Source organism: Chanodichthys erythropterus, chromosome 5 (genome assembly GCF_024489055.1).
Source record: "Chanodichthys erythropterus isolate Z2021 chromosome 5, ASM2448905v1, whole genome shotgun sequence".
In the NCBI taxonomy this organism is placed as follows: domain Eukaryota; kingdom Metazoa; phylum Chordata; class Actinopteri; order Cypriniformes; family Xenocyprididae; genus Chanodichthys; species Chanodichthys erythropterus.
The window spans coordinates 23,506,257-23,519,053 of NC_090225.1; the positions used below are offsets into that span (position 1 = coordinate 23,506,257).

Here is a 12,797-nt window from a genome sequence, read left to right on the forward strand (position 1 = left end):
AAACAATGGGGAACAGACTATGGAGAATATCGTTGGAATACATTCTTGAGTTGTTTCCTATACATACATGCTTATTCCGTCTTCTATTTGTTTATATTATTGTAAATAATTTTGTTTTACATTTGTAAATACATTTGTAATACATTTTATTTATCTACACACCACACGTTGTATGTGTTTATTACAAATTCAAACAGTAAAACTGTCACAAAACTAACAGATCTATAAGAACCAATTCTTTTCTTGTATACACACACACCAGCACATGAAAGCAGTATTAAAAATCAGGTAAACAAGAGCAAACCTTTACCAGAAACATGAATATAGTTTACTACAAAAAAAGAGTAAAAAAACAACAACAACAATGAAGGAGGCCTGCAGATGTTGAGAAGAACCATGGATTCAACATTCATAATGATTTTTCCCTCCATAATGCATAAGAATGTTCTATGATGTAGATGAAATTCTCTAGGCAGATTTAAATTCGTGAGTAAACATTAGTGATTGCAGTACTGTACAACATTTGCTGGATGTTTGTGTAGGCTATGTAATTTTTGGGGGAAGTGGGAAAAGATTATAACAAAACCACTCATTAAAAAACAATAATAAGCATGTACTTTCATTAGTGTATGTCTAGATGAATATGTTATAAAATCAATAGTGAACACACCTGTAGTTATGATGATATAATTTAGTTTTTAATAAACGTATTACTAGAATAAACTGCAGTGCAGTGAATAATGAAATTTCATCAACATAAGAGTGTTTACTGTGCTGTGTTAATTGTTTTGAGAGCAACAACATTCATTCATTTGAAGACATGTGTTAGGATTAAAATAAATACAAATAAAAAATGTATGCTATAATTATTATGTGTAGCCATAGTTGTAGCCTATTTATGCTCACTGTTCATTTTTAAAGATTTATTTTAGACAAAATCCTGCCATTTGCAATCCTAATCTGCTTGTGCAAGTACACCACACCACCAGGTGGTGGTAAAGTCCCACGTTTTTTATTTCGCAAATAACGTGTTAACACGTAATTACGCGTTAACACGTCATTTGCGCGTTAACACGTAATTACGCGTTAACATGTCATTTGCGCGTTAACACGTAATTACGTGTTAAGACGTCCGTTTCACACGTTTTGGCCCTTTTGGCCTTCCATATCATTAAACCGTTACGCTCAGTTTCGTGAGGTGCCTTCATGCACAAACGCTGCCGTAAAAGTCATTCTCTTATAAGACAGCGAGGCAGCAAGACGGCTACCTAGGTTTTCCGACGCAGCCCTCATCTCTGAGGTACTCTATACATGAAGCAAGGGTGTAGAGTTACATTCAAGCTATTTTAAGGCATGAAGAAATTTCTTTTCACAGGAAAAAATGTTTAAATGTGTCATTTTGGTGATCAAAGATTAGTTTTAAGGGATAAAATTATTGACTACAGGGGGACTTCTTTAACACATTATTAAATAATAAATCTGCTAAATTATAAATTCCATATAAAATGTAGAGATTCATGAGCTTTATATTTTTTACATTCATATTTTACAAGATGAGTCAAAAGACATTCCAAAACATTTAGCATTGTGATATTCAGAGAACTGCAGACTTGTCTCATATAGTTGCTTGCATTTCTAGCTGAGTTTTGTATCAATGTTTGATGACTTGATCTGTTTAATATTCATCCAACAAGTATAAAAATCACAAGCAGGACCCAGAACAAAAGCATCTTAGTGTGTGTAGTTTATTAAATTCCAGTTAAGGAATTACAGTGGTAGTATTTTTTCAACAGTTTTTCTTACAAATACAAATTTATCCAAGTAATCCCCCATAACTGGAGCAGAACATTTAAATTAAAAAGCTAAAAGTTTTTTTTAAATTATATATTTTTTATTTAAAAAAAACAACTAATACTAGTGGCAGGTATACATTTAAACAAACAAACAGAGTTCTTTAGCACAGCTTTAACTATAAGCTGACATCATCAGCACAGCTCCTTACATACTGTGTATGATAAATTATGAACCTTTTACAGTCTGGACAAGCATGAAATATTTCCATTACACTGCACCAAACCTCTGCTGACCATAAACAGAACAACACTGACATCACTGCACAGGTTTGCCACTAGCTTGCATTAATCGTGACAAGTGCGAGTCTGAGTTGAAGTACGGGATGGTTCCCTCACGGATGGATTTGTTTTTTGACATATTTTGGCTTTCTAAGGAGCAAGTGAGGCACAATATAATTCGATTTAAATCTACTCTAAATGAGGATTAAATGATCTCTCCATCCTGAAAAACAGAGACTAAGAGATAGTTCAGAGCCTCCCTAAAAGGCCTTATGAAAAAGGCATGTCTAATACCTTTATAACACTGAGACATCAGTATCTACACATGCTCATCTCACCTACAGGCAGGTATAAGCACACAGGCTGTGGAACACTGTAATTCTTATGCTACATTTAGTGAGATTAAGATATAGTGGCATTTATGTAGCTCCTTCTTTTAGTGTTCGAGGAACACACCAGTCATATTTCACTCCAAAAGCAGAAGAACATTTTTTTTTTTTTTTTTTAGTCATTAAGTTTTTCTAGATTGTGACAAATCGAGTGTCATTACTCAAATGTTTTGCTTCTTATTATTCAGAAGGTGATTCTCATTAGATTTTTGCCAAAACTTTATAAGGTTTAATTAATTAACACATTTGGTCTCATGAACTAACCATGAATAATATATATATATATATATATATATATATATATATATATATATATATATATATATATATATTTTTTTTTTTTTAAACAGTACTTATTAATCTAGTTTAATGTTAATTTATAAATATATTATATTTGTTAATTCATAATACATTCATGTTAATTTATACAACTTGAAATGTAAAAAATGTGGTAATTAAGATTAATAAATGTGTAAATATTGTTCATTTTATTTCATTGATACCTAATGCATTAATAGTAGTGTTAACAAATTGAAAATTTTCATTATGTGTATTACAGTAAAAAAATACTGTAATAATGATGTGTAAATTTGTACTTGAAAATGAAATATATTACAATGGAAAAACATTTAATTGAAATCTGAATTATTTGTTATTTAAAAATGTAATTATTTGTCCTAAAAATAGGCTGCATTTCTACAAATCCAAATATAATTTCTTATTTCTTTTCTTTTGATTTTGGGGTGAAGTATGACCTGAATATGTTCTAAAAATATTTAGGCACATTATTTTAAATCCAATACAGCATCTGGGGGTTATTTGACATCCTCAAACAAGCCAACAAACAAAACAGAACATACATTTCATTCTAAGAAATTAAATATTAAAACGATTTTAAAGAGTGCAGCACACAGGTGTGACAGTGGTCCATCTAATGCAGACACAGACACCCAGTCCAGTTTCAAAGTTCCCATAAAGCTTTGCTGCAGTTTTTATCTGGAGTGAACAGCGCTGTGCACTACAGGAAGCATTATAACAAAAACACAATCTAGTAATGTTTTAAAAGTGCTTTAGCGTTCAGTACCATCAGTGAATACATTCACACACACACAAACCTACAGAAAAAAGTAAACCACATATAACAAGGTTAAGTCTGCAACACGCACACATACACATACGCACACAATTAACCTTCGAAAGACTCTCTGACCTCGCTGAGGTTATAGAGTGAGAGAGAGGGATAAAATGCTTCAGCCGTCTTCAGGACTAAGCCACATGGAAAATCCATCCAAAGCAAAATCCAGTCCAGAGTTTGTCCTTTTGATAAATGAAAGCATCGTTCCTTTCTCCCTTTTGCTGGTTTGCTCTCCCACAAGTGTGATGGCTGCTCAAATGATGCTCAAATGTGTGGATACAGCTTTGCAGAATGACACAAAACTCTCTAGTCATGGAGTTAAATCAGTTGTAAAGATTCAGTTCATTAGTCTTTTTACTATAACCACTGGAGGGTTTTAAAAGCTCAACATAAGTAATCAAAAAATATGCCCTGTTTCCAAGACTGCATCAAGTCTTTCATAAAAGAACAATCAAATGTCAAAATAAAAAAAAACAAAAAACAGACAAACCGTGAGAAAGCAGATATTTTAAATAAAAACATCAGGCAGCACTGAGTGTAAAGGCAGCCGTAGCATAGAGGAGTGAAGGTGTGAGGCTGTAGTTCAGTAAGGCCCTTTGGAGGGTCCGAAGATGGCAAGCGGGAAGTGTTTGACGTGAGATGACCACTGAGCTGCCAGCTGAAAAAACTTCACATCATTCCATTCTACTCCATCTATCAACACTGCAGAGAGCAAAAATACAAACACACATGACTGAGTTTTTAGCCGATTCCACAAACATCAATTATACCTTATTTATATCTAAATTATGTAGAGAAGCATGTAATAATATATATATATATTATATATATATATATATATATATGCACACACACATCACAGTTCAAAAGTTTGGGGTCTACAATTTTTTAAATATTTTTTAAAGTATTTTTTAAAGTGAATTCTCAGCATCATTACTCCAGTCTTCTGTGTCACATGATCCTTCAGAAAACATTCTAATATGCTGATTTGGTGTTTAAGAGACATTTCTTATTATTAATGTTGTGCTGCTTAATATTTTTGTGGAAACTGTGAAACATTTTTTTCAGGATTCTTTGATGAAATTTGTTTAGTAACAATTGAACACTTGAAATCTTTAGTAACAATGTAAAACTTCATAATAAATGCTGAATAAAAATATTAATTTCTTTACAAAAAAATATTGATCCCAACATTTTGAACTATATATATTTTATTATTGTAAAAAAAAAAAAAATCTTATATTTAATTGACAGTGCGGTTTGCATTCATATATAGATTACTTAAAGGGGTCATTTTCTACATAATTTTCATTATTCATTTTAAAGCTGCAGTCTGTAATTTGGTAAAAAAATGATCCAAAATAATTTCATGTCTCAATCATATCTCCTTACCTTAGCCCGATTCACAACGGTAAGCTTGTAATAATGTTTTCTAATAAGAGAAGTACTGGTAGGTTTCCGCGGGGAATTCGAGCATGTCGCCATTCGTTTTTGCGTCAATACGTCACTTCTCTGTTTACATAAAGAAGGAGTCCCAGCTAGTAGGATATATGGCATGTGAGGCGGATCATTTATAGCCTTTTCTCACAGGACCTGCAATAATTAAACTTATCATTTTGATGATGGATTGTAATCCAGAAAGATCCAAATGACAATCATCAATGACAACTGGAGATTTCAACCGTAGTCAAAACGCGAAAGACTTCGGACTGTGGAGTGGATACAGAAATTGAAATCTACAGGTAATTCTAATACACACTAAATACATGTAGTCACGCAATGCTGATGTTGTTAACATTAATAATTTGAGAGCAAAGTATAACAATAATAATAATTTGAACGGTTTGACGTGATTGTTAGATTTAATCACCATTGGCAGCGTGATTTATTGTAATGCTTTTTTTCTTACTGTTACTTACTTGTTCAGATGACATTTCCCAGTGAAAATTCTTATTTTGGTCATACTTTCAAGTGTACAATCTGTGATTCTGAAATACAGTACACCAATGTGGTGACTGACAGCAAACATTAGATTCATCCGCTCTGAGGAGCCGTGCCGATGCACAACCCACGTAAAGATAATTCCACGAAAAACTGCAATTACAGGTTTCAAACAGAGATGGCAACAAAGAGGCAAAACTTAATGACTGCAGCTTTAAATCCCTTCAGTCCATTTATATATTGTTAGTCAGTGTTTAAGAGCTGCTTTTAACAGCTCTATTCTTCAATAACAGTGTCTATGCAAGACTGGCATTACTTGTTGCAGATCCACAAAATGTTTTGCATTTAAATGTGCCACTTTTGCAGCTTAGTCGCTTTTCAGACTGTGGAGGAAGTTTTGCAATATGTTTGTTTTCAAAGTACAATGAACTGATGATGTGATGATATGACCCCTTTAAGCATGATTTTCTGATTGTATTGAAAGTTGTAGTGATTACTTTGATGAATTCTGATTGGCTGATCACCTTTCAGCATGGTCTGCTGGTGTTTGGCTGTGCAGATGAGTCGACTTATGCCCTCTATCACCTGACTCTTAGACTCCGCCTCCTTATCCTTGGTCTTTTTAGGCAGAAACATCACTGAACACAGAGACAGAGTGTTTCTGATGCTTATTCAACAACACAGTACACTTTATAAACTGACTGTCACTGAATGTGTTGCTGTAATGTAAATGTAATGTGTTACTGTGGCACTGTGTCATTTTTCTGTTTTTTCATGTCTTACCCTTTTTATTTTTCTCTTTGGTGACAACAGTCATGGACATGGTCGGCTGATGTGTAATCTCTGCTCCGCCCAGTGGGAGGCGGCTAACCTGCAGTGAGCGGAAGGTGCACCTAAGCGTGATTTTGCCAGAGGAGTCTCTCTTCTCCAGTTCTTTCTTCCTCTCTGACGGAGCAATCCAATAATCAACCTGAAGGCCCATCAACTCCCCCTGGCCCCCTCCAGGAGAACTGCATCCACACACACAAGTTGAGGAAATAGAAGACTAAAGAGATCACAGACAATGTATGCGTTTGTTTGTTTGTACCTGGACAAGTGTACAGAGGGAGAAGAGGGAGGCGTTGGAGATACTTCTTTCAGTAATGGGGAGATCTGTGAAGGAGGAGTAGAGGAGAGAAGAGCAGATCCCACAGGAGCAGCATCATCTGAATCACCTACAAACACAATATCACATGCACAGATCATTCATAAACCACATTGACATATTTACATATAATAAATACTGTAGGTTCACGATTGGTTATATTTCATATTAGGGCTGTTAGAAGTTTTTTAAATAAATGCATTTTTATAATTCATTTTACTTTCTTAAAGGGTTGGTTCACCCAAAAATGAAAATTCTGTCATTTATTACTTACCCTCATGCCTTTCCACACCTGTAAGACCTTCGTTCATCTTCAGAACACAAATTAAGATATTTTTGATGAAATCCGATGGCTCAGTGAGGCCTGCATTGCCAGCAAGATAACACTTTCAGATGCCCAGAAAGCTACTAAAGACATATTTAAAACAGTTCATGTGACTACAGCGGTTCAACCTTAATGTTATGAAGCAACGAGAATACTTTTTGTGCCCAAAAAAACTAAATAATGACTTTATTCAACAATATCTAGTGATGGGCGATTTCAAAACACTGCTTCATGAAGCTTCGAAGCTTTATGAATATTTTGTTTCGAATTAATCGTTCGGAGAGTGTATAAAACTGCCAAAGTCACGCCCCCCAGTGGTGAACCACTGAAATTTCGAAACACGAAGCCTCGTTTACTGAAATCACGTGACTTTGGCATTTTGATACATGCTCCGAACCACTGATTCGAAACAAAATATTTGTAAAGCTTCATGAAGCAGTGTTTTGAAATCGCCCATCACTAGATATTGCTGAATAAAGTCGTTATTTAGTTTTTTGGGGCACAAAAAGTATTCTCGTTGCTTCATAACATTAAGGTTGAACCGCTGTAGTCACATGAACTGTTTTAAATATGTCTTTAGTAGCTTTCTGGGCATCTGAAAGTGTTTATTATCTTGATGTCAATGCAGGCCTCACTGAGCCATCGGATTTCATTAAAAATATCTTAATATGTGTTCTGAAGATGAATGAAGGTCTTACAGGTTTGGAATGACATGAGGGTGAGTAATTAATGACAGAATTTTCATTTTTGGCTGAACTAACCCTTTACCCCTACAGACCTTATGCGCCTGAGAAACAAGCGAGAAACCATCTTTACAATTTTATGTTTGAACTTCAGATTTTGCGGTAGCCCTGTATATTTCTATGGCATCACTGTCAAAGAGCGATTAGCTGGTGAAGTGAATTTACTTATTGTAGAGTGATCGAAAGTTATCATGAGTATTGTCATTTTTGAAGTACATGTCATAACAAATGTCAGTAGGCCAGGAAGATTTTAAAGGTGCCGTAGAACGTCTTTTTAAAAGATGTGTAACGTCTGGACCAATCAGCCACACAATTATTCATTGTATTTAATGAATTACCCATAAACTCACTCTCACTATCAAAGTTCTCTGAACTCATCCCCCTAAAACTGTAACCAGCATCCCAATGTTGCTAGCACACAGGCCAACCTAGGTGTCCTGTTACAGTTATATGGTACTTTTATGATCCAGAAGAATTCTGGAGAGACTAGTGACTCATTCTTCCTGAGAAGGACAAATAAACTCTCTTAATCCTATGTATTCTCTATATAACCACTTGGGAAATGTATAAACATGTATCCAAGTTTCCCATCTCATGACTTTCCTTTTATAGACTTTATTCTATGTATTAATTCTCTCTTTTGAACTATTTTGGTATTAATGTTCCATAGTTGCAAATGTATAGTTAACTGAGATCACATTGGCAGCATGCTTGGTATCTACGGACTCCAACTTTCATTTCCTATTTGGTCATTTATGTTACATGTTACCAACTCTGTGACATGTTAGTATTATAAGAATCTAGAAGGTTATTCTCTCATTCATCCAATCCAGTGTCTTATGCCAATATCTTGCTACAAACAAAGACTCGTAAAACTTCCCTCTGAAAGGGGAACTCCTTATTGGCTCAGACACCTGAGGGTGTAATATCTTCACCCCTTATATTCACTGATCACAAGAATAAATCTCTCTTCTCTTTTAATGACAAATGCTGACGTCAAGATGATGCTTTAAGAAGCTAGAAGCTTCTAAGGAACCCCAAGCTTGTGCCAGGCCTCGGCCTAGACCTTCCATTCACCAAAGATCCTCTGAATCCAACTGGTTCTCTTTCATCAAGACAATATCAGCAAAGATTCAACGGAAGCCTCCACAAATTGCATCAGGACAGTTTTAATTCAACTTGGAGAGACATGCAAGTATCAAACTTAGTCTCATTATCGGATACATTGAGTATCCTTACCCCTTTTAAAGAAGGGCCTGTTAAAACTAAACTGATGGTTTGCTCAAGGCTGTTGATCTGCTGAAATGTACAACAATGCTGTAACCTCTTGCTTCCTGTACTCTGCTTTAGCCCTCTCTCTCTTGGTAAACTGTATGCATGTATGTGTGTGAATGTTAGAGTAGTTTGAGTGTTTAGTCTAGTTAATAAAGTCTTGTTCATGTCACACGTAAGGTTGTCTGTGTTTTCGCTCATATACGGGAGTCCCTATTCATGTCAGTCCTGACTACAGGCTTTAGTAGAATAAGATTGTTATTTCCCATAACCTGGAAATGAACATTTCTTAGAATTAATAAACAATTAACACTGTGTGTTCATTGAACAACAGGTTAATTGATTGTAATATTAATTTTATTACATTAAGTTAATTTTATTAACTGATTAAAATATTAATAATTAATTATAACTAGTTATGATTAATTATTCATATTTATTTTGAGCTAATTTGCTACAGATGTAATATAAGTCTAAGGAGTCCCCTGAATGTGTCTGAAGTTTCAGCTCAAAATACCCCAGTTTTTTTTTTTTATTAATTTTGTAATTGTCTATTTTGGGGCATCATTAAATATGCGCCGATTCAGGCTGCGCGGCTCCTTTAAATCTCGTGCTCCCCACCCCCGGAGCTTGCGCTTGCCTTAACCAGCATAAACAAAGTTCAAACAGCAAATATAACCCTCAAAATGGATCTTTACAAAGTGTTTGTCATGCAGCATATCAGATCATGTAAGTATGGTATTTATTTGGATGTTTACATTTGATTCTGAATGAGTTTGAGGCTGTGATCCGTGGCTAAAGCTAACATTACACACTGTTGGAGAGATTTATAAAGAATGAAGTTGTGTTTATGAATTATACAGACTCTGTTTAAAAAATGAAAATAACAACAGTCTTGTCTCAGCGAATACAGTAATAAATTATGGTAACTTTAACCACATTTAACAGTACATTAGCAACATGCTAACAAAACATTTAGAAAGACAATTTACAAATATCACTAAAAATATCATGATATCATGGTTATTATTGCTCCATCTGCCATTTTTCGCTGTTGTTCTTGCTTGCTTACCTAGTCTGATGATTCAGCTGTGCACAGATCCAGACGTTAATACTGGCTGCCCTTGTGTAATGCCTTGAACATGAGCTGGCATATGCAAATATTGGGGGCGTACATATTAATGATTGTTTTATGTTGAGATTCGCCTGTTCGTCGGAGGTCTTTTAAACAAATGAGATTTACATAAGGAGGAGGAAACAATGGAGTTTGAAACTCACTGTATGACTTTTCCATGTACTGAACTCTTGTTATTCAACTATGCCAAGATAAATTCAATTTTTAATTCTAGGGCACCTTTAAAGTGTAAATTAGTAAAGTAAATTTGAGCCATCTAGTGGTGAGATTGCAATATAGAGAAGCTACGGTGGCCAAAACAGGACAAAGATGTCATCGTCGGAGACAGCAGAGAGTAGCCAGTCAAGCAAACGCACTCTGTAGAGAAGTTTGTCCATTTAGTGCTACTATAGAAACATGTCGGCGCAAAACATGTAAGGGGACCCGCAGTGTATGTAGATAGAAATGGCTCATTCTAAGCTGCTTTTGGCCTTTTGAGAAACATTTATTTGTATATCTCTCAATCATTACTCTATTGCATTGCATTACATGTTTTAATCAGATTTAATCTAACTTTTTGGCCATCTAAATATCAACTGCACCAAAACTGCATATTTTTGCTCAGTTTGGGCCTCTGAGTAAAATTTAAGTTTTTTCCTCATTGAATGTGAGCTATATAAGCCATAAAAGCCTGATGTATCAAAAATGATACTCAACAAAAAAACAACACATTCAACTTTTTTTTTTTTAGATTTTTGTTTAGATTTTTGTTTTTTTTGCATTTCAAAATTTGTTCCATGTGATTTTTCTGACTATTATTTCATATGTCAGGCTTTACAGGGTTAACATGTTCAGATGACAGCCTTATTTAATACATAATACATTGAAGGTATAACTAACCAGATGTGGCAGAAGTGTGTTCAACAATCCCCACTTTCACCACCTGCAGTCAGGTTGAAAACAAATATACTTTGAGTCAAATACAGCAATGAAAATATATCAAATTATAAACTTAATTGTAAATGGACAACATACCCCAATGAAAGGGATGAATTTCTGGCACGAGTCTTCATCAGGACTGTGAAGAAAAAAGGAGACGTGTAAACATGACCACATTGTTTACGGACTAGTAAATTAATACAGTGGGCAAAAAGGCCCGACCAACCTCAAGGGAAAACAAATCCTGCTTAGCATAGTTACCTATTCACTACTATGAAGAAACAGATTTGACTATTTTAGAAAGAAAAAACTTCTAAATATATTTGTGTGGTGTTTTACATATTACATTAACTAAAAAATAACCATTCAGAACTGATTTTTTTGCTAGCTAGTTGAAAAGCAGCAGCAAAAAGAAGGCGGAATTCAAGCAATTCAGCAAGATGATAATAGATCTGCTGCTGCACATTTCACACAATTCAGAAAGTTATTTTAGCTTCTTTTATTCAGTTAACTGGCATTATTCTCAATGTTTGGGTTTATTTAAAGAACAGAAAACAAATTCTTTTTGGAATGCTTTTCTTCATTAAAAAAAATAAATCTATCAGGTTTTATTTTCTCCCTAGAAATGAATGAAAAACTATAGTAACCACAATCCATGGGTGGGCGATATGACCAATATATATATATATATATATATACACATACATACATACATACATACACAAATGAAGTTTTTCAGATACAATAGGTTTATTTAACTTGCAGTTAGAATTAGTACAGAAATGTATAAGTCAAAGTCTTGGTCATAGTCTTCACTGTATGAATTAAATATAAATTTATTCTTATTAAAGCTATAAAAAGTTATTCAGTCAAGAGCAGTAAGTTATTTTCTCTTTTGTTTGATTCACATTAATGACACAGAGCAGCAGGTAGGTATATTAGGCTGCTGTCACTTTAAGACCAAACGCATTCACATCCGGTTTACACAGTTTCCTTTGGCTCGAGACATAACATTGAGCACGTCCCAAATTCGCGATCATCTTCTGATAGAGGCAGCTTTCTGTGTGCGCACTTTGGCAGTGTGCCAGTCAGCATGAGCACCACACCAAGTTCCTTTTCAGGATATATTGTTGTTAACGATACATATCGTCATACCGGACAGCCCTACGCTAAAACACATCCATAGTAGTGTTGTCAAAAGTACTAACTTTATACCAAGTCGGTACTGAAATTTTAAAAATGTGTTGCTTTGAGCGCTGTTGAGAAAATTCGTAAACACATCTGATTGGTCATTGTGTTGACGCGCTCAACATATATGTCTGTGATTGGCTACAATGATCAACACACGGGAGTGTTTGAAGCGGGGTGTGTTTATCTGTGTAAACTCTTGGTGAAGAGCGTCATTGATGTCTATTTACAACATGTTTTTGAAGCATTGATCATTGTAGTAGCCAATATCTGATTAGCGTGTGAAAACAATGGCCAATCAGAGGTGTTTAACACCACTCAACAGCACTCACATTTTTTAAATTTCAGTAGACTTGGTACCGAAGTCAGTACTTTTAACAACACTAATCCATAGTATCTTTCTGAGGCATTGTAGATTATATCTATTAAAGAAACATGTTGATCTCTGAGGAGAAAAGGCTTCTAACACTGAATTTGCCATTGCCACTATCTGATTTGTTCAGACATGCTGCAAAGAAATGCTGTGAAGCAAGAC

At 34.7% G+C, this 12,797-nt stretch overlaps 1 protein-coding gene across 6 annotated transcripts in view; it reads right to left on the bottom strand.

Annotated features, from left to right (window-relative positions):
• Nucleotides 1-2,916: 2,916 nt before the first annotated feature.
• Nucleotides 2,917-12,797, bottom strand: part of pacs2 (phosphofurin acidic cluster sorting protein 2) — a 59,899-nt gene continuing 50,018 nt past the window's right edge. For 4 of the 6 annotated variants that reach the window (XM_067386634.1, XM_067386639.1, XM_067386637.1 and 1 more), the window contains 6 exons: nt 11,171-11,213; nt 11,036-11,078; nt 6,625-6,751; nt 6,321-6,547; nt 6,035-6,175; nt 2,917-4,298 (listed from right to left, as the gene is read on the bottom strand). In XM_067386634.1, coding sequence (XP_067242735.1) covers nt 4,180-4,298; nt 6,035-6,175; nt 6,321-6,547; nt 6,625-6,751; nt 11,036-11,078; nt 11,171-11,213 — 700 coding nt within the window. In that variant the 3' untranslated portion in view covers nt 2,917-4,179. The remainder of the gene's footprint in view (nt 4,299-6,034; nt 6,176-6,320; nt 6,548-6,624; nt 6,752-11,035; nt 11,079-11,170; nt 11,214-12,797) is intronic. The other 2 variants (XM_067386638.1, XM_067386635.1) reach the window with 1 other exon arrangement.